Here is a 23,420-nt window from a genome sequence, read left to right as displayed (position 1 = left end):
AATGTTTACAAATTCTCTATTTATAATACACATTTACTAGATCAATATTTATATATACCGGTACTCCTCTTAGGAGATATTTTTTTAATTAATCACATAAAATGTATCATTCAAATATTTACAATATCTACAATTAAACTTTTGTCAAATGCAAATTGATTGCTTTAATTACCAATAAATGATATACATAAAATTACATTAAATTTGACTAAACTGATTTGGTAATTCTTTTAAATGTATACCTTAAGTGTTTAATTGACTGCTATTAATTTATTCTAATTAATGTAATGAAAAAACCCCATCAAAGTAACATTGTAAAAGCAAAAGAGGAACAGGTCAGTCACAACAAGCAAACGCTTTTAAAAATAGTGGTGCCCTATAAAATAGAACAATATTAATAATAATTATAGTGAAACACTATGAAATATGTACCTAACATAAAATAACTAATAATAAATTAATAATACATAAAAAAAAACCAGAAAATTATTATATTACACCATATTAATCACTTACAAAAATATGTTACATTAATTTTACATTAACACAAATAAACATGTGATAGATTAGGTATATAATATAACAACTTATTAACCTTTAAAAAGTGTTTGAAATTTAATATTATAAATGAAAATGAAATATCCATATAATAAATTTATTAATTAAATTAAATATTTTGCTTTAAACGCCGAGTTCAAACAAAACCGTTCGATGATGCGAATCAACAGAAACTTGTGTAACATGAAGTTGTAGATTTATACGAAACCTTTAAGAAAGGAAACGGCAAATTGTTTCATAGGACAAGTGGACCTAACGTCTGATTTGTGTCAAGATAAGTTCCATGGACATTACATAAAAACAAAATCCGTTTAACGTACGATCATAACGTTTAATGCCAATAACCTATGTTTCCACAGAATAAAAATATAACGATTTTATTTCTCCATAGCCTATGCAACAAAACTTATATTTAAGCACATTGTTTGGGGACAGTGAGGTAAGTTTGTATCTGTAAATTATATACTCATGTCATGTCCTATAACAAATTTGTATAAATTAAACGTCCCTTTTTTCTTTTATCTCTCGTTGAAGGCAGAACTGTCCAGAGGAAATTGAAACATCAATTGTGATATTTTTTAATGGAAAACTGAGTTCAACGCATTCCTTCAACATATCTCGCTGTATATTGTCTGATATTTTCAGTCTTATGTAAGTCAAATTTGGAAATAATTTAAATATGTTGGCTAGCGTAGAGCCACTAATTGAAGATAGATCTATATCCGTCAGGTCGACATATTTCCACTTCAATATAACATCATTAGGTCGTTGTAATATATCTTTAAGATTTTCACCTGTTAAACCATAATTCCTCCACTCTAATGTTTCTGAGCATCTGTATTCATCGTTTCTTATAACATACAATAATTTAAGTAGTGATTCGCCATCAATATTAGAAATGTTATTGTTAATTAGTGATATTGAATTCTCTTTCAATTCAATATTCATTTCATTTATCATATCAGTAATAGTGGTGCCTACTATACTGCAATTATTCATATAAATATGGGTTAAATCTGGAAATACATCAAAAATGTTAGCTAGTGTATTTCCATTACTTGATAATAAGTCTACGAAATCCAAATTAATGGAACGCCATTCATTAAACCTGTATTTCAAAGGTGAGGTCAGGAGATCTTGTAAGTGTTTGGCTGATAGATTATACTCACTCCAAATTAGACTGAAACTTTTAGAGAAAGTGTAACTATCCACTATTGGTTCTAAACCTAATTTAGGTGGTTTTAGTGCGCCTTCTATCAGCTTCCTGAGTGAATCTACATCAATATCTGAAAGGTCATTTCTGCTTAATTTAATGGTAATTTCTTTGGACTCTAGATAATTTGCAACAGTTTCCTTCAACATATTTACATGCGTACTACTAGATATTTGTGTATTTAGCATATCAGAAATAGTGCTGCCTACTAAATTACAACTTTTCATAGAAAGATGCTTCATATTAGGAAATATAATAAAAATGTTAGCTAGTATACTTCCATTAATTGATGATAAGTCTACAAATTCCAAATCAACAGTTTGCAATATAGAAAATCTGTATTTCATAGGTGAAATTAAAAGAACTTGTAAGTGTTTGGCTGATAAACTAAAATTGTTCCAAAATAAATCATCAAGATAAACTCTTTGATGCAACACTATCAACTCCCCGAGTAAATCTACATCAATATCTGAAAGGTTATTTCCTGTTAATCCAATTTCAATTTCTTTAGATTCTAGATACTTTACAACAGTTTCCTTCAACTTACTATTTACATGCGTACTACTAGATATTTCTGTATTTAGCATATCAGAAATAGTGCTGCCTACTAAATTGCAATTATTTATGAAAAGACTTTTTATATTTGGAAATATAATAAAAATGTTAGCTAGTGAACTTCCATTAATTGAGGATAGGTCTACATAATATAAATCAACAATATCGAATGTTAAAAAAGTGTACTTCTGCGGTGAAATTAGAAGAGATTGTAAATGCTTGGCTGATAAATTATAATTTTTCCAACAGAGTAACTTCAAAACACCACCACGATTACATTTTTTATTACGATAATCACCATCATAATAATCATTATAATGATATTCATGTTTCAATAATACTATCAACTTCCCGAGTGAATCTGTATGAATATCTGAAAGGTCATTTTCGACTAATTCAATAGAAATTTGTTTAGATTCTAGAAACTTTGCAACATTCAACATACTAATTTCATGCGTACTACTAGATATTTGTGTATTTAGCATATCAGAAATGGTGCTACCTACTAAATTACATTTCTTCATAGAAAGATGTTTTATATTTGGAAATATAACAAAAATGTTGGCTAGTGTACTTCCATTAATTAATGATAGGTCTACATTACCCAAATTAACACTATGGACTCTTAAAAATCTGTTCTTCTGTGGTGAAATCAGAAGATCCTGTAAATTGTTGGCTGACAGATTATAATAATCTTTCCAACGTAAATGAAACAATTCAACATGTCTTCTAATATAAAATTCTACTTCTATCATCTTTCCGAGTGAATCTGCATCAATATCTGAAAGGTCATTTTTGTCTAAATCAATGACAATTTTTTTAGATTCTAAATAATTTGCAACATTTTCCTTCACATGCTTGCTTCTAGATATTTGTGTATTTAGCATATCAGAAATAGTGCTACCTACTAAAGTACATTTCTTCATAGAAAGATGTTTTATATTGGGAAATATAATAAAAATGTTAGCTAATGTACTTCCATTTATTGATGATAGGTCTACATTATCCAAAAAAACGAATTTTTTAAAATCGGTACTTCTGAGCTGAAATCAGAAGAGCTTGTAAGTTTTTGGCTGATAGATTATAACGATCCTTCCAATGTAAATGTTCACTATGAAAGTGTACATCTATCAGCTTTCGGAGTGAATCTCCATCAATATCTGAAAGGTCATTGTATTCTAATTTAATGGTAATATTGTTTAACTTCCGATCATTTATTTCATTTAACATACTATTTATATGTGTCCCATGTAATTTACAAGAGCTTAATTCAATACTTTTCAAATGGTTAGAATTATTTATTCTGTGACCTAATAATGTTCCATTTATATCTCTTAAATCATTGTGACTGAGATCAAGCTCCGTTAATTTTGAAAACACTGTACTGTTTTTACATTCGGTTAACATTTCGTTAATAAGCTTACCATTATATATAGAACCACCGTGGCTCATGTCGACAAATCGAAGGTTGGGAACAATTTGAAGAAAACGACCTAAATGTGTGCCATTCGAACTAGTAAAAGTGGGATTGGGGTGAGGAAAATACAATTCCTGTATGTTTTCATTTAAATGACATCTTCTCCATTCATTTGAGAGAATCTTAATAGCTGTATCACCCCATTTATTAAATAGATACAGTAAATATAAGTCAATTCTTCCATTCATATGTTGTGTTGTTATTATTGAGACGTGTGCTACAAGCCTGCAAATATCTTCAGATGATTCTTTAGTTGATTCATTTATAAATTTCATAATTCTTTTGTCTACCAGTGAGTAACCACTACTTGATGTTAATTCTTTATGTAACAATTTCAAATAATGTATGAAGTGTAACTTTTTATTATAAAACGTTGTAAAGGAACGCGTTAAGCGTTCGACTTGTAACGTTATTTCTTTCGATTCATTTATGTGCTCATCAAGTGATTCTAATACCTTTTCTTCGTGTTCTTGATTTACATATTGGAAATATTTCGAAATTGAGTAATAATTAGAAGCATGGTCTACCACCCAGTGTTTTATGAGTTTGTCAGCATTGGAACCTAGAAAACTAACTGTGAACACTCTAGTCATATGTAGATACGTGTTAGTTCTTATTTCTTCACTTTCTTTAAAATCTAAAGTCTCAAATTGAATTTTGTGAGACAAATAAAACCCAGCTAGTGCCTCTGCCAGTAACTTATGTGGACATCGGTAAGTCTCGAAAAAAGAATTTTCAACAGTAGGTTTATCTTGGTAAACAAAACCTAATTTAAGTGATAAGTCAACTATATCTTCATTTTCTTGTAGCTGTGTTAAATCAGTTTTTGTAAAATGAAGTAAATTTGTCTGTAAATTGATATAACTAATATTTCCTAATAATAGAATGGAATGGTTAAAGTTCGATGGAATGTGATCCAATGTTTTTATCGCTTTCCAAGTACCACTTCTGTTAATATACTGATTTAAAACAGAAAGCAACATTTCTTTAAAAAATTGATGAACATCTGTGGATATGTTTTCTTCGTGTTTCCATATGGTACACATTTGTAGTAACAAAAAAGGGGATTGCAAGAGTTCCCAATCACTTTTAAACATCGAATCAAGTTTTAATTTTTCAATTAATAACTGACCACGTGTATGGTTGTTGGTAAAATATTTTAGAACGTATTGTTTTATATTTTTTTTAGCAAACCCTTCTACTGTTACATCTAAATCGTAATGTTTAAATTTGTCTAATAAAAAACCTGGTCGTGATGTAATAATAACCTTACTTTCTCTCAGTTCGTTACCCTCTAATAACTTGTCTGCTCCTACGACACCATATTCTAACTCATCTAATCCATCTAACAATACTATTAATTCCCTGTCGTTTTTTTCTATGAACCTTTTTATAATTGTTTTATTTTCAGGAAGACCGGTAGTTTTATGAAGCATTTTTAGTGAAACTTGCTCAACAATTTTATCTGTGATTGTTTCACTTTTATTGATGTCCCTTAAATTTATACAAAATAATATTTTACCGGCAAATGTAGAATTTGAATCCGTTGCCCAGTTGTAAGATATATACTGAAGTAAAGTTGTTTTACCGATTCCTCCATCTCCAGTCATCAATACTCTACACGAGTCCATTGAGTTGATAACATTGAAGAGTTCTTTTACTGATGGGTTCTTTGAGATGTTTAGATTCGGGTAGTTGCGCTCCTTCAACATTGTTGAAGTTAATATTGGATCAGTAAACATCTGTGAAATATTGTAATTAAAAAAATATGCGTTCCACGTCGGCGGATTTATGTTTGGATCTTGGAATTTCCTTTTCTGTTCTTCTGTTAGAAAGTTTCGGATAATTTCATCTGAAAACAGAAATAATTGTTATCCATTATTCTCTGCATTAGAAATACTATCATTTTACAGTAACTACAACCTTGCTATATATCAACCTATTGTAAACATGCTTATGATTGCAAATAATTAAATAAATACAATCTGAAATTTCTTTGATTTGTCCAAAGGCTTAAATCTCCATATCTCATTATCTAATTATAATGTCACAATCGTATAAATAGGATTTTGTAATTAATATATGGTTGGTGAAGATTTTTGTATTATTATAAAACAACAAATACATACAATATTAGGCCTACATTAGTAAATTAACAAAACATTTTTCAATTGATTGTTTTTGTCACATACCGATACTTTATACGTAAGTATCTACGTACCCATTGAATTGAATATTGTTTATTGTATGCATATGTTTAATAAATGTTCAATAGGCATGTTCTTTGGTCAATAACAATGTTGATGAAAATTCATTTCCCATTGTTATGTTCCACAAGAGTCCATCCTTGGTCCAATACTTTGTAATATATCTATGAAAATTATCTCCCAGATTTGATTTGATTTGATTTATTCAATATCGGCTCATTACAATTACAACAGAATACATAAAAATACAAAATTAAACAAAAAGCCAGGATTGTCAAAAGTGAACCCAATCACTGTTTAAAGACTTTCCTTGAAGATGCTAAAAAATATTCGCATTAGACATTACATTGGTATTTATTATGCAAATTATATGTTTCAAAATAATAGAGATGAGATTTATCATTATCCTAGTTATTATATTGAATCTAAACATGTTGGATTATCCAAAATTGAAAAATATAATTATTCACTTGTAGAATGTGATCAATTACAAAAGGTCAAAGTGCGTAAAGTTTCAAAAGGAATTTAATATTTGAAATCTATTATAAAATATAATTATGGTTGGTGAAGAATTATTATTTTTGTTGAATTCACAAGTGACTCAGAATGTGCATGGTTTACTGACCTCTTCCAAACCATGCCCTTCCCAACCCTAACTATTTTGACAATTTATTCTAATATTTCCATATATTTTTTAATGAATTTGACAATTAGAATTAAAATTAATTACTAAACTCTTATATCACAATTATTATTAATTCACAATTCACAATATTTATTAGAATTATTAATACAATATCATATTATTGATTATTTATTTGTCATTTCATTTGTTTTTCTACTATTATATTTGCCTATTATACAGTACTGTATAAGTATTAAATTAAGTGTTTTACTGCATGTTTAAATAAGTTATTAAATTTACACACAATTTTCATTGCATTAATGTTTGCTCAGTTTCGTTGGGTTTTTACATGGCGGATTGGACCAATCCTTGGTTTACAGAGTTTGGTTGATCTTACTGTACAGCCTTTGTCGCATTTCATTTTCAGCCAGGTGGCAATACAGATTTGTTTCCAACTATGTAATATTTACCATCATGTGCATTTAACTGCAACAGATAACTTTTTTTGTATTTAGAAAGTCTTTTTTTTCCCACAGTACCAACCTTTTGATGGTACCTAAGTCTAATGGATTGTTGTACTGAAATCTTAAGTTATGTATCCTTCATGAAATAACGATACCTACCTTCTGTTAGTGTTCTAGCGTATAATTCTTCGCTTTGGTCTCCTAACATATATTCATTCTTGCCAGCTACTCTGATTTTGTATGGTTTCGCTTTTAACAGTCCTTTGATTGTGTAATTTTGAAAATCTTCTTCATTTTTATCCTCTGGTGGAATAATATAAAAAAAAAAAGAAATAAAAAACAAATTCTGTGCAGCCCTTGGTTACGATATCAATGCCAATCAATAGTTTGTTTTTATTTTACTTAATTGATGAAGACTTACTGTAATCAAACATATTAAATTCAACGACATCCTTTCCCCTACTTTCATATTTAAAGCTGACATTGTAGAAAATTAGGTCAAGATCACCGGTGTATTCAGGGTCTTCTATGCGTAGTGTGATGGAAGTGAGGTTTTGTTCCAACAGTGTGACTGTAGGCGCATTTGGTCGACCTATAATTCAATTAACATTTAAAAGATTAATAAAATAAAAAAATACAGTACTTAGTATAGTAGGCAAAACACAATTAATATTTAAAAATAATAATTTTGTTATAAAATGTCAAAATAAACAGTTACATTTAAGTTAAAAGACAAATAAAATACAAAATAATTACTGCTCAAACAAATTAGAAAATCATTTAAATAAACGAATGATTATAGGCCTACGACAAAATAAACATTACATTTAATCAAAACCCATTGGCCTCCTGACAGTGGTTTCCTGGAGGTTCACTATTTCCCTCATACCGTTCTCCCTACCAAATGTCAGTACTTAATACATTATGTATAATTTGTCCATGTATATCACTTTATACAATTCTGTAATAATGTCATATATGTATCACATGTGATGCCTGTGTCATATGCCATATGACTAACCTAATCATGACAGATGGATTTTACTCGTGACGTGCAACTGATTCTTGATACTGTATCTAAATTTCTCCAGTGTCATTTGAATTATAGCATCATATGTGTTTCACGTGTATCACCTAGTATTGATAGACCATAACCTAACCCTCAACCTAACCATAAAAAAAAAAGATAAATCATCACCTCCTATAGGCCTAGCAGCAATGAAAGTGATGACAACAGCGATGAAAGCGATGACAACAGCAACAACCAGTACTATAAAGAAACATAATGTTAACATTGATGTCTTAACAACATCACAAACCGTGTACTGTACTGCATTTGATGTACTGTATAGTATAACAATATTATTGATTTAAAAAAAGATGAAGTCTGACTGTTATAGGAAATGATTATAAAATACAAGACACAAAAACATACGTATAAAAAAGAAATACAGAGCAAAATATTTAAGTTTCTGATCTGTGGATCCTTTGGTGTCGGATTTACTTGCTTAACAAGCCTGGGTTCTGGGTTCAAATCATGGCTCTGTCACAGTTCTCGCGGCCAATAAAGTGCCAATTAAATGTAATCATTGATTATGTTTTTAGACAATTGTAGTACTATATGAAATCCGCAATATTCAGCATGTCTGTATATACTGCATGTAGGTAATAAGTAAATGTTTTTAATAATTGTAAATTTTATTTATCTATTTTTTAAAGATACTATGTCACTAAAAAAACACGTTTTAACAATAATCACATGCACGCGTCACTTGCATGTGACAAGAAAAGATGGAGAACATGACCTTTGTTTTTAATTTTAATATTATACAAGAGAATATACATACATATTCTATGCCTTATATAGGGCCTAGAGAACTTGTATATAGGCCTATTTCAATAATTTGTACAGCAGACTGAAATAAAAGTGGGACGAGCTCATAAAAGACAAACAAAATAGTAACAACCAAATTTAATTTCATATTTTATTATGGATTAAACAGACAAATGTATTTACTACTACTAATGATCAATTGTTTAGGTATTCAATTAATTTGAACTTTTTAAAGCTCCATTCCTCGTGCCGCCTTTAAATCCACAATGCAATCGAATAATATCAAAAATTGTTTGATCATGTTACTAAAAATCAATCAGCTAAACTGGTTTACATACCTGTTTTTGTTATTGCTGTTGTTGGTAATTCAATGTCTACGTTTTTAACTACATCAACTTGTTGTTCACCTGTATCTAAGCAAGTAAAAGAACATTAGGATTTCAGTTTTTACTTGTTGTATATATAAATCCTCTATATAAAATATATAAAGAACTGGAAAGGACAGAAAAAAGAGAATCTGCAAATATTTGGGGTCTGTTTAAAAATGAAATTATAAATAATAAGTATTCGTATAACTTTTATACTACTGATCAGAAATGGAAAAATAGACAAGATATTTGACCTATTGACCTATTAAAATAAATATGTGCTGGAGATCTCTCTCCCTACGATTTACAATTGTATTATATATTAGCGTGAAATATGCTGTATAAGTTTAAATGTAAACATTGATTATGTGTTTTTAGACAATTGTAATAATATATGAAATCCGCAATATTCAGCATGTCTGTATATATACTGTATGTAGGTCATAAGTAAATGTTTTTAATAATTGTAAATTTTATTTATATATTTTTTAAAGACACTATGTCACTAAAAAAACTACGTTTTAACAATAATCACAAGTGCATGCGTCACTTGCATGTGACAAGAAAAGATAGAGAACATGACCTTTGTTTTTAATTTTAATAATACAACCAAATTTAATTTCATATTTTATTATGGATTAAACAGACAATTGTATTTACTACTACTAATGATCAATTGTTTAGGTATTCAATTAATTTGAACTATTTAAAGCTCCATTCTTCGTGCCGCCTTTAAATCCACAATGCAATCGAATAATATCAACAGGACCATACAGATGGCTGCAGTCGCGTGCTCAAGTTAGTGTTTACCGACCAACTGACTGACCAACCGACCGAAATTGCTGAACATGTTAATAATGTAGAAAATGTTTAAAAACATTTATATTTTTTTTAATTTACTCGTGCGTAGCCTGTCATGGTTGACGTGCTCGTATAACGTAATTTCGAGTTGAAAAGTGAATCAAATATTATGATGATATTATTAAAGAAAGGTTGTAAAACAGAAATCGGGCAAAAAGAGTTCATATTTATATTTTTACAATTTTGAAAATTTTAAGCGCGCGTACTCATGCGTTATGCGCTACGTACGTAATTGTATTGCCATATGATGATTTATGCCCTGAAATTTAAAACTACCAAATTTTATTTAATTGTGATTCATGCTTGTGAAGATATGATTACAAACGTGATTTCGTTAAATCATGCGTAGACCGCGTAATTTTTGATTGCGCACCGTGAAAACATAACCACATCGATTCCTGGTCATAAGGAATATACTGTGAAAAATTGACTTACCTAGATGAAACTGATATCAAGACAAGGCCATGTACAAGTTAGTGTTTACCGACCGACCGACCGACCGACATAGTGAGGTGTAGAGTGCACGCGACTAAAAATTGTAAAGACGAATCCAAGTATCGGTTTTTATAGTTAGAGGGATTCTAATTACAGACCAAAGCCACTAAAGATCTCTAAAACCTAAAAACGTGGTCAACGTTAAACGTTGGAATAATGTTACCAATTGTTTGAATACGTACCCAGTAATTTCCTTTTTGCACATTCATTCAACTGATTGGCAAATTTCGTAACACTATCTTCATCCTGTATATCTAATTTGAGTTCTCTCTCCAGATAAAATACTAAATCCCATTTATTTGTAAATCCGTATGGACCCACTCTGTAGAACGCAATCAATTTGTGAAAATCACCCCCCTTATTTTCTGTTATACTACACATAGCTTTATAAAGTTGTTTACGCCTTTCCTTCAAACTTGCCCGATACGGACCGAAACCATCATAATTTTCATCAACGTCTTGTTTGTATCTCATTACCCTGGCTTTTGCAGCAGTATTTTCTGTCAATTCTGCCATTTCTAACATAATGTTAACATCATTGTATGTAATGAGGCCTTTATGCTCAAGTTGTGTAAATAAATCCATTCCCAAGTTGTGTTTCTTAGATAATACACTAATCGATAGGTTATCCTGCAGAAGAAATCTCAATTCCCGTACCTCATCCCCGGGATAGGCATCACTGAATTCTTGAAGAAAATCTCTAAATCTAGCATCCATTATGGTACTGTAAGAAAAGTGTTAATGTCTCTTAAGGACTTTCAATTTATGTTTTAAATATGCTTTATGCCAAGGCTAGTTGTTTGATAGCCTTTATTTATACCAATGATTTGATTTATTTATTGATTTACGATACATTATTATGTTGCGAACATAATTATCAATCACAATTTGAACTTAATGTCTAAGAAGGGTCATGTATGACTTCTTCAAATGCGTAAATATATATTTTTTTGTACACTCTGTTTAGAGGTGTAGTATAAAGATTACTATGCAGCTATTTCGTATGTTTTCCACGTTAAGTATAAAGTTTATATAGTTTTAATTCAAACAACAAATCTGTAATTACTATATCATTCATTCGCTTAATGGTTTTACTAAGGCGAGAGGAGTCGTCTCGTCGGGAGAAAATTAAACATGTTTAGAGCTAAGTTCTCGAGACGACCTAAAAACTACACCCGATGCTATCGCTGTCGGGATTCAACTCAGACAGCACCGACGAGTCAGGACGTTTCGTCGGGCTTCGTCGTACGATGCTTTCTCAATTGGCTTAACTGACAGGATATGCAATAATACTTACGGTAAATTTCATTTACTGAAAGTCCCAAGAAATGTGCGTCTTACTGCTCAATGTCCGCTGTATAGAAAATGATCTTTTTGATCCTGTTAATCCTGATTCTGTGTTTATCTTTGTTATTGCGTCAGTTGAATAGGTGTACATTATAAATTCTACTAACAGCAAACTCACACACACACCCAAACACACATGATTTACAGAAACGAAGTAAACAAAAAGATCATTTTCTGTTTGAAATCTTCCAAATGATAGGATGTGATTTGTTTAGCGCTCTCATGTCTCGCCTGGGAAAGTATGATTTTCTGTCGGTTAAATTGGTCTAGGTATCTTTGCGATCGATTACTATTGTATAATAATTATGCATAACAAAGATGCGATTGATAGACACTATATGTGCCCTTTTGTATTGGTTAATTCCGTGCCAAATCAACAAATTGGATGGTGTCATCATCTCCAATTTGTATCTTGTATCTTGGTACGTACTTGGGCCACGGTTCGCTCGATCGTAGTCTTGTTCTTTCAGTCGATCGGTAATCACATTATACACGACTCCATTCCTTCGTGTGCCGCCAAACTGCGGGTAAATATCCTGCGAGTTCCAAATTCCTAATAAACATTTTATAGATTCATCATCCCACATCTTTTAGAAATGTCAGCTTTCGGCGTTAGTAGCAAAAACACAAAGATAATCGCATTAGTTTAAGCGTCGTTTTAAACCGGTTGTTCAAGCTGCTCACTTACTATGTTGTTGAAATAGTAGAAAGTCATAAGTACTTGGGATTAATAATTGATAATAAACTAAATTGGGGGAGCAACACTAAAGACCTCCGTACCAAGGCTAATAACAGAATGTACTTTATATACAAAATGAAACGGTTTAATGTTAGTTCTCATCTCATTCATATGTTTTATTCCTCTGTTGTTCAATCAATCATTTCTTATTGTATTATTGTTTGGTTTCTCATATCAATGTAAACAGTAAAAGTCAAATTCAGAGATTAGTAAACAAGGCCAGCAGAGTTATCGGTGTAGAAGTGAAATCTTTAGATGAAATGTTTAATACATTCATACTTAAGAAATTTGACACAATTATGCAAGACCCATCACACCCATTACATTCAGACATCATTATAAGTAGATCAGGAAGGGTCAGACTGACACAGGAAAAAATATCCACAAACCGTTTCAGATTTTCACCAATGTACATAGCATGCAATTTATTTAACAAAAACTTTTCAAGATAGTCACTTGTATCATTTGTATTTATTTATATAATTATCACATCGTATTATTTATTCTACTCAGGTACAAAACATATCTCGAAATTGTTAACAATTTTGACAATAAAGTTATCTTGTATCTTGTGTCTTGTATCTTGTATCTTGTAATTTTGCTTTAAACTCGATTGTAGGATTACCATTATTAAAATATTTCACTTGCAAGTGTAACATAGAATCATCTTCATATAGAATATATAATAACAGAATTACACAGACGCTGAAAATGTTTTCATGTTAATCTACAAAATAAATGCCTAGCAGTAAGCTGGTCCTGAACTTAGTGTTACCAAACTATAGGTTTTGATAACGGCGCTCTAAGAAGACGAGAGGACATTTTGTAGATATATTTTAGGCCAAACATGTCAACCCTTTTCAAAATGGGACAATTTTCTTTATTAATGACACGTTTACCTATTATTATTCGATATTGGTTATCTTATTATTCAGACAGACAAAAGTAGATTCCTCTCAAAGTGTTATGGTATTTTTAGTGTTCAGAAAGAATAGAAAGAAATGAAAAGAATCAACTCTCAATTGGGTTTAATTATTTTTGGCTTGCACAAAACGTTAATTATAATATAGTTTTATAAATGAGCTTAAATTACGTTCAAGAGATTGAAAGACAACTTTTGTTGTTGAAAACCTAGGTTCATTTTCCAGAATAAAGTATCTAAATTTAAACAAGATATTCAATACAAATTGAATTTGAAATAAAACCAATTTTAACTAAGTTTAGATTAGGTGTTCTTGACCTTGGTATTGAACAAGGATGTTGAAAAAAAAACAACAAAAGAAGAAAGAATGTTTAAGGTGTATAACAATAATTTTCTTTTTCTTTAAATGTCCATTATATAATAATAATTTAAGAAAACGATTACTTTTACCATTATACTTAAATTTCCTACAGTAGAAATGTTTATTTTTTTTATAAATGTCCAGTAAAAAAGAAAATGTTTAATCTCATTAAGTTCATTTATTTAAGGGAAAACAGAAAAGTATTTAACACATACTTAAGTTCTATCGTAAATTCTTTTCATTGTTGTATTCAGGCCAATGACCTATGTACAAATAATAAATTGAAACGTTCCTAGGAAAGGAAGCAAGGATAGGTTATTCTATAATATAAAAGTATTCGTATCTCCGTAGTATCTGTTTCGATATTCAAACTGATAAAAACTCGTGAACTCAGATTGACTTGAATAGTGGATTTATTGTGTCCCAACTGATTATCTCAAGTAGGTTGTTCGAACCTATCAATAAAAATACAATACTATACGTAAATCCTAGAACGTTTAACTCAGTAACAAATGTATAATCTAAGCTATTTATAATTAAAATTAAAGTTCAGCTCATGATCAAAGTGTATACGCAAACTTACACTTTTCGACATCCAAAACTCAACTCAAATTACTCAACAGCTTGAACATTGAAATGTTAAATATCACCTAAAAAAAAACACAAGAACGTTTATACATGTTAAATCATTCCGTAAAATTGTAAGCTCAAAACTAATAAAAGTAGATCAAATCAAAGTAATAAAATCTCTCCTTATCTTTCTACACTCAAAAACTTCTAACCACAAAATACCATTAATCAGGGATCAACATTCACGAGCCGAACCCCAACCTCAGCACAATAGAAACTCAAAATGATATCAATCCGCGTTATGTACTTGTACAGAACATTACTAACATTTTACTCTTACATTAATACACGGATAGAATATAGTTCCAATAATATAATGTTCTTAAACATCTACAACTAACATGCATTACTAATACATATGCCGTATCATTCAATCCACAACTTAGTTCAACCATAAGCTATAATGTTGATTAAGTAATTAAACATACAGTCAACTCTCTTTCAAACTTTAAGTTCACTAACTATCTATACTGTTACCGTATTTATAGACTATGATTTCGGCATTTAAATCGTTCTAATATAACTAATACTTTTATAATCACGTTTAATACAATAAAATAGATTAACTCACCGATCGTTTCTTAAAATACTCTTAAACAACGGCGTTAATTTACTCAATTATTTCTCTTAATGTTTTCACGTTTTCTCAGAAAAGTATGCAGTCTTCTCACGTGTATTACTGTAAAACCACAACTTTGTAGAGGGCGTTAATTCCTTTCTCTAACGAAACACTCCCCCCACCTTAATACAATTACTAAAATTACATATGTTTATTTTTTGTTTGTTTGTTTGTTTGTTTTAACTCTCTTCAACAGGTAGTAATAATACCAATCTCTGAATTGCTCTTCTCAATCTTGTTATAGCTCCAGTATTTGTTGTCGATCGTACAATCACGTTGCGCACTCTATCATCATTGCTAACAATTGCTTCTTCAACTACTCCTGTCTTCCATTTACCTCGCTTAATTCCTTCTTCTTGTATTAATACTACGTCGCCAACTTTCAAGTTCCTACATTCCGTTCTCCATTTCTTTTTCACAATCAATGACGTAAAATAACATTTGGTCCATTTCTGCCAGAACTCCTCTATCAGACACTGCATGTATCTCATCCTTCTCGCATGACCTCCCCTGTCATTCCATGGTCCCATAGGTGCCGCTTTATCAGATCTACCCAGCAACAAGTCGTTCGGACAAAGATACGTGCCATCTTCCGGACTAGTAGGATGTTGACCTATCGGTCTACTATTTAGCAGATCCGATATTTCAAATAACACGGTCTGTAGCTCCTCAAATGACAACACTTGTTCACCTACTGTATGAAATAGTTCTTTCTTTATGCCTTTAATTAAAGACTCAGTAACCCCATTTTGCCAAGGAGCATCCGGCGTACTATATGTCCACTTAACATTATACTCCAGCGACGATTTCTTGAGTGTCTCATGCATCGCTGCCAACTGTGACCCACAGTCCGTAAATACCTCTGCTGGATATCCTCTTATCGCAGAAAACCTCCTAAATACTTTCTGCACTGCACCCTCACTGTAGTCAACCGCCAAATCGAGATGCACAGCTCTAGTCACTAGACAGTTTAGTATCACTCCATACGCCTTGCCGTGAGTCCTCTTCTGGACTTCACCTCTTACTCTGAATGGGCCGAACAGATCACACCCTACATAAGTCCACGGGGGTGACGGTTTTAGTCTTTGGATAGGTAGTGATCCCATAATTTGTTCCTGCACTTTCCCTTCAAGGCGTCTGCAACCCATACACTTGTTTCTTACTGATGATACTATGCGCCTTAATCGGATTATCCAATATTTTGCTCTAACCTTTGCCATAGTAGCGCTCACTCCACTGTGAGATAATTTATGTACCTTCTCGGTATACAACTTAGAAAACGTATGATCTGTTGGAAGTAGAGGTACTAGTTTGTTATTGTAACTGAAATGAACATGGTTCTTGATTCTCTCTCCCACTACCACAATTCCATCTTCGTCTATCATCGGTCCTAAGCTACCATATTTGTTCGTAAATGCTACTGGCGTTTTAATCTTTAAGTCTCTTATCGGGCGTTGTACAGTCTTGATCCAATACCGTTCGGCTTCATATATGTCGTTCTCGTTCAGATCTATTCCAGCGGACTTAAAGCTTTTTTGCTTTGCTATGCGCTTAACCATGGCGGTTGTTTTTAACAATTTGTCGAAGCTTCCAAATCTTTTAATGTTAATAGGGCTTTCTATCACTTCCTCTACGTCTGCCACCATGATCACTCCAACTCTTTCTGGTATGTCCGAAACGCTACAACTCTGAGAGATTGGCCATTGCTCTAAAGGATTTCTCATGAATTCTGGCCCCTGGAACCACTGTTTATTCTCTTCTAAACATTTGCTCGTAATACTCCTAGAAATAATATCTGCAATGTTATCTTTGCCGGCAACCCAGAACCAGTCTGTAGAGTCACTAAACTGCTGAATTTCTCCTATCCTGGTCGCAGCAAATGTTTTAAAACCATAGCTCTCTTTCTGTATCATGGATCGGACAATTTCGCTGTCTACTAGGTATAAAACCCTCACAAACGGGATTCTGCTCTCTTCTCTGATTGTTTTTGCTAGTCGCACACTCATTACTGCCGCGCTCAACTCCAACCTGACTATACTTGTTATTCTCACGGGGGCAACTCTACTTTTAGCAGCCATCAAGCGAGATTCGAATACCCCAAGATTCGTCTCATATCTGATGTAGGCAACTGTCCCCATAGCTTCTTTTGAGGCATCTGAGAACATTATCAACGTAGGGTTTTCGCTTTGTTTGCTTGGTTTTACACTTCGAGGTATTGACACCTTTTCGCAATTTTTAACATCCTTTAGAAAGCTGCGCCATTCGTCTAAGTCTCCCGGCTCAATTTCTTGATCCCAATCCACCTTCTTTCCCCACAAATTTCTCAGTAGTATCTTTGCTCTTACGGTCACCGGAGATAGTAACCCCAATGGATCATATATGGAATTGGCTGCACCTAAGCATTTTCTCTTAGTCAGGCTTCCTATTTCTTCGCAGTACGTTGGTACTGGTACCTTTAGCTTATCGTCTCGGGGGTTCCATTCTAACCCTAAAAATTTGGTAGTGTCCATGTTTACACCTGAGATGGTCCATTCTTTTACATTGAAACTTCCTTTGCTCAGTATAGCGTTGATCTCTTCGGATCTCTCGTAGGCCTTTTCTACGGTCTGTAGATTATCGGCTATGTCGTCCATATACACGTTTTCCTGTAGCGTTTGTGCTGCTTCCGGAAACAGTTCTGCCGAAAGCTCTGCTGTCCTTTGTAGTGCTCTTATAGCCATAGTAGCAGATGGTCCATCTCCAAAATTCACCGCTGTGACACAATAAGTGTGAATTGGACGATCTATCTCCATATTCCTCCAAAGAAAGCGATGGGTATGCTGGTCCAACATTGAAATATCAATACTGTGGTACATTTTCTTGATATCTCCTACTAAAGCAACTTGTTCTCTTCTAAATCGAAATAGAACGGCCAACAAGTTATTGTTAACGTCTGGTCCTTTGGCCCAATATTCGTTCAGCACATGGCCCTTATAGTTTGCACTACTGTTAAAAACAATTCTTAAAGGTGTACTTTTACTGTCCGGTTTTGCTATTCCGTGATGTGATATGTAGTGAACAGGTCCTTTATAGCTCCTCATCTCACTGTCAGATAACTTACGAGCAACTTTCCGCTGTAACATATCATCTATCTGTGAAGCATAGCACTCTGCATATTTCTCATTTTTCTGCAATCTCTTTTCGGTTGCTCTCAGTTTCGCTTCCGCAACTAATCGGTTGTCCGGTAAATCTTTAGGATCTCTGATCCATGGATATTTGGCTGTCCATTTACCATCTGAATAACTCAAACCTTCGTCAATAAGATTCAGTTCTCTTTCTTCCTTTAGGGTAAATCGTTTTGACCCAATGGGACAATTGCCACACTTTCAACTTCCGCACTTCGGATTGCAAGCAACTCCCATACTTTCTATATCAAGGAATTGCGAAGAAACCTGTTTTTCTATGTACGTAAGGTTGGTTGCGTTAGACTCACTCCGACACACAGGATGTTTACCAAAAACCATTACTCCAAACGTCCCTTCACATAGAGCCAATTCCCCTTCAGTCCGCAGAATGTTCGGAAATAGACTTGCATTGTCTGCTCCTATCAACAATTCTACCGCACCTGTAGGTCTCTCTATCAGATGCTTTTCCACCTTAAAGATGTCAGCTAACTTCTCAGTGTCTTGAGGGAGTAGTCTGTTTGTAATGCGTGGCATCCCAAATACTTCTATTTTAATATATCCATTATACTTCGTCTTTAGCGGCAATGTATAACTGAATGTCTCGATTTGCTCAGTTTCACCGCCAAATTTTGTCACAGAGACTGTCAGCGGCTTTCCTTTCAACTTTAGTTTTTCAGCTACGTCTGCCAATATAACGGATGACGTACTTGCCGTATCAAACATCGCGTTGACTTTGGTGCCCCCTTTCGTTATCACGCTCTTGGCCATTAAGATACACGGCGCGTCAGTGCCGGTACTAGTCTGTTGCGACGTTGCGGTGTTCTGAGTATTTGAAGCTGGCTCTTTTTTCGGTGGAAAATGAATTAACGGGTGATGCTTCCTACTGCATCCATCCTTTCCACAATTTCCCAACTTACATGTTTTCACTTGATGCCCATGTTTGAGGCATCTGAAACAAACTCTTTTCTGTTTGATGACCTCTATTCGTTCTTGCATTGACATGGCCTTAAAACCTTTGCAGTCTTGCGTTTGGTGTTTAGCATTGTCATGTAAGATACAAGCAGCAATATCTGTGGGCTTCTCTGTAAATACCGTGTTGACAATGCTGCGTTGCTGTTTTGGTCTCTGATTAGTTTCGTGTAAGCTAGTCATCATATATTTCAAACTTTTGGCTTCTTCTTCTAGGTAGTCCAAAAGAATCTTCAGTTTACCGTCTTTTTCTATTTTATCCTTCGATTGAGGATCATGTATTAGTCTGACCCATCTTCTCTTTTGATCGTCGGGTAATCTACTCTCAATTTCACTTATTACTCTGGTATTGTTCATCTCGTGCTCTATTGCCATCCGCTTCAGATTTCGATGGCATGCTGAAATTAGATCTATGAACTCAACAAATTGTTTCTCTTCTCCTTCCTTTAAAGGATTTTGCTTCAGAATGTCCCCTATGAGCGCATTGACCAGCTTGTGTCTATCGCCATATTTCTCGTCTAGTAGGGTCCACATTTGCTCATAATCGTCTTCAGCTGCTTGTACAACAACTTTATTCACCTCGTTACCTAAACAAGACCGGAGTCTGAAAGGCAACTGCTCTGGATGTGTAGCCTTTTCCACAAATTTCTTAAAGTCCGTCTTAAACCTCGTGTATGTCTTTATGTCCCCATTGAATTTCGGCAACTCCATTTTCTTTAGCTCAATTTTATGTGTTTCGGTTTGTCTCATTCCGTCTTTGGAGTCCTTTTGTACCGCCTCTTCTTGATCTTTTCTATGTTTATAAAAGAGTAGTCTGATCGAGCTATGAACGTCTATCCGTGGTAGCATCCATGCGTCTTCTTCCGCTTCTTTGTCAGCCTCAGTCAGATCTAGTATCTTCTCGTGCGCAATCTTTAAATTTTGGAATGACTCGTCCAACTCTTCATACAAATCTTTTAACAACTCCGGTGGATGATTTGCGTGTACCGATGTTTTCATCTCCTCTGCCTTTGTTTTAAAGCTCCGTTCTCTCCTCCGTCTGTGCCTTTTTGCATCCTCCATCTCTGTGCGTTGACAATCTTGCCAAGTGTTCGAATGTTTCGATATTCAAACTGATAAAAACTCGTGAACTCAGATTGACTTGAATAGTGGATTTATTGTGTCCCAACTGATTATCTCAAGTAGGTTGTTCGAACCTATCAATAAAAATACAATACTATACGTAAATCCTAGAACGTTTAACTCAGTAACAAATGTATAATCTAAGCTATTTATAATTAAAATTAAAGTTCAGCTCATGATCAAAGTGTATACGCAAACTTACACTTTTCGACATCCAAAACTCAACTCAAATTACTCAACAGCTTGAACATTGAAATGTTAAATATCACCTAAAAAAAACACAAGAACGTTTATACATGTTAAATCATTCCGTAAAATTGTAAGCTCAAAACTAATAAAAGTAGATCAAATCAAAGTAATAAAATCTCTCCTTATCTTTCTACACTCAAAAACTTCTAACCACAAAATACCATTAATCAGGGATCAACATTCACGAGCCGAACCCCAACCTCAGCACAATAGAAACTCAAAATGATATCAATCCGCGTTATGTACTTGTACAGAACATTACTAACATTTTACTCTTACATTAATACACGGATAGAATATAGTTCCAATAATATAATGTTCTTAAACATCTACAACTAACATGCATTACTAATACATATGCCGTATCATTCAATCCACAACTTAGTTCAACCATAAGCTATAATGTTGATTAAGTAATTAAACATACAGTCAACTCTCTTTCAAACTTTAAGTTCACTAACTATCTATACTGTTACCGTATTTATAGACTATGATTTCGGCATTTAAATCGTTCTAATATAACTAATACTTTTATAATCACGTTTAATACAATAAAATAGATTAACTCACCGATCGTTTCTTAAAATACTCTTAAACAACGGCGTTAATTTACTCAATTATTTCTCTTAATGTTTTCACGTTTTCTCAGAAAAGTATGCAGTCTTCTCACGTGTATTACTGTAAAACCACAACTTTGTAGAGGGCGTTAATTCCTTTCTCTAACGAAACAGTATCGCCTGTAGTAAGTGTATAATAACATTGTATATATTGTTGTTATGTGTACACTTTGAAATTGCGAAACCATTATTATAATAATAATCAATATTAAACAAATCGGCTAACAGTACAATATGTGAGGCGCAGCTGTTCACTGTGTGGAAATTCAGAAGTTCATTGATTTTCCAGATAGAAATAAAAATCAATATATTGTTTGATGTTGATGCTGTCGATTGTACCAACGTATTGACAAAGTTTACGCCCCACGTAAAATACAAACATAAGTACTTTTAATGCTGACTGTCATTCGATATATACATCTTTATTAGACTCAAAAAAGTAAAAACAATAGGAACATGATAATCTGGGCTCTTTAAGCTTCAAAAGTCTAAAACGTGCCATCGTACATTTCACCTAATTGATCAAATTGTTCATATATGTTAGAATCTCAATTAATTTAAGAAAACGGTGTATAAATGAAGTGAAAATGATTTGTTGTACCTAAAAGTGTATAACGCGGAAAGAAAAGCCTAAATTTGAAGCAGATGGAGTTCAAAGTGTGTTGGAAAAATCCAGCATAGTTGCAGGATAAACAACATTTGTTTTTGGATTCATTCTTCATTCGCCGCGTTAATGCGGTTAATGTAGACCTACATACCTGACATACATATTCCTTATCTTTTTTAAGTTACTTACAAATAATATTCGTAATGCCGTTAGGAATAATTATAAAACTCAAAATTAGCAGTTTCTTCAAAATACAGTAATAATATATAGCTTAATCTTGCTGTTATTAAGTACTCAAATATAGTATTTTCAATCTACCCGTCATACAAGTAAAACTAATTTATTTATTTATTATTTATTTATTTAACAACATATTTATACAGGATTATACACAATCAAGTAGAAATAAACTTGTTTTGCATTGTGGATACAAATTTAAATCTTATACAATTACAATTAATAATAATAGCAACAAAAATATAAACTGGAAGTTAAATGTTATGAAAAGAAATGAGATCTGTATCTATACTTTAAAGGACATAATCGTGGGTGAATGTTTTATATCTGCTGGCAAGTCATTCCATAGTTTTCCGCCTGCAACTTTAAAAGACGAATCCATTTTGCTACGGGTATAATGAGGTATAACAATATTTAAGTTATCAACTCCACGCGTTGAATGGATGTGTACATTCCCAATTAGTTCAATTTCATTTGTCAATCTGGTTGGCGCAAGGCCGTGGATACATTTATACATTAGACTAGCTAGATAAAAATCTCTTCTCCTTTCAAATGTTTTCCAGGAAATCCTAAATTATGTCATCACCCCTCACGTCAACAAAATCAAAATTTTGGGTAACAATGCGAGCCGCTCTTCTATGAAGACGCTTCAAGATATTCTAATATGTGTTTGTACTTCAATTTACATTTGCAAATTAGAAAAACAATTTACAACTATACGATATAGCAATTATCTTTACAAAATGAATTTAATAAAAAAATATAGATCGATGTTTTTAAAAAAATTTAATTTTAATAAATCGATTAAATTCCTTAATCTACCAGACATCTACAATAAATTCAATGAATTTAGCAACAATGGTAATATTCTTCTAAATAATAGTTTATTCCATTAAATTTTTATACAGCGTTATCCTATACAGTATAAGTTTCTTATACTGTTTTAAATAATATAACGTTACCAATATAAAATTACTAGTATCATATAACAACATATTTATGACATTTGACTCATTCCATGATTGTTCAATTAGAAACAGGTCAAACTTTTGTTTCCAACTAAAACCCACAAAAGTTTGGCAACGATAATCTCTATACAATTGGGAAAATATTTCTCCATTTATGTTTATACAATTTTTATAAACTACATGTCGTATTTGTAACATTTATAGTCTAAATT

General features: G+C 32.5%; 2 protein-coding genes and 1 long non-coding RNA gene across 4 annotated transcripts; all 3 read right to left on the bottom strand.

Moving 5' to 3' along the window:
• Positions 1-14,387: 14,387 nt before the first annotated feature.
• On the bottom strand, positions 14,388-15,961 carry LOC140056750 (uncharacterized). The gene is made up of 3 exons (XR_011846815.1): positions 15,228-15,961; positions 14,610-14,676; positions 14,388-14,481 (listed from the first exon to the last, which is right to left on the bottom strand). It is a non-coding gene; the product is annotated as an uncharacterized lncRNA (long non-coding RNA).
• Position 15,962: 1 nt separating this feature from the next.
• LOC140057725 (uncharacterized) lies at positions 15,963-18,397 on the bottom strand. Its single transcript, XM_072103446.1, has 2 exons — positions 16,071-18,397; positions 15,963-15,966 (listed from the first exon to the last, which is right to left on the bottom strand). Exons 1-2 carry the CDS (start codon positions 18,395-18,397, stop codon positions 15,963-15,965), a joined length of 2,331 nt encoding a protein of 776 aa, XP_071959547.1.
• Positions 18,398-18,628: 231 nt separating this feature from the next.
• Positions 18,629-21,502, bottom strand: LOC140056749 (uncharacterized). Of its 2 annotated transcripts, XM_072102223.1 has the most exons (3): positions 21,350-21,502; positions 20,733-20,799; positions 18,629-20,604 (listed from the first exon to the last, which is right to left on the bottom strand). In XM_072102223.1, exon 3 carries the CDS (start codon positions 20,468-20,470, stop codon positions 18,641-18,643), a length of 1,830 nt encoding a protein of 609 aa, XP_071958324.1. In that variant the 5' UTR covers positions 20,471-20,604; positions 20,733-20,799; positions 21,350-21,502; the 3' UTR covers positions 18,629-18,640. The 2 variants fall into 2 exon arrangements, with proteins under 2 accessions (XP_071958324.1, XP_071958323.1); XM_072102222.1 differs by having other exon boundaries at positions 20,733-21,502.
• Between the last annotated feature and the right edge of the window lie 1,918 nt (positions 21,503-23,420).

This window comes from Antedon mediterranea, chromosome 8 (genome assembly GCF_964355755.1).
Source record: "Antedon mediterranea chromosome 8, ecAntMedi1.1, whole genome shotgun sequence".
NCBI lineage: Eukaryota > Metazoa > Echinodermata > Crinoidea > Comatulida > Antedonidae > Antedon > Antedon mediterranea.
Note: the sequence above shows the minus strand (reverse complement) of the source record. Positions and strands in the feature narration are given on the sequence as shown.

Excerpts from the sequence above, each read along its gene's own strand:
- LOC140057725 (XM_072103446.1), bottom strand. The coding sequence starts at position 18,397 with ATGTTACAGCGGAAAGTTGCTCGTAAGTTATCTGACAGTGAGATGAGG.
- LOC140056749 (XM_072102222.1), bottom strand. The coding sequence starts at position 20,470 with ATGGAGGATGCAAAAAGGCACAGACGGAGGAGAGAACGGAGCTTTAAA.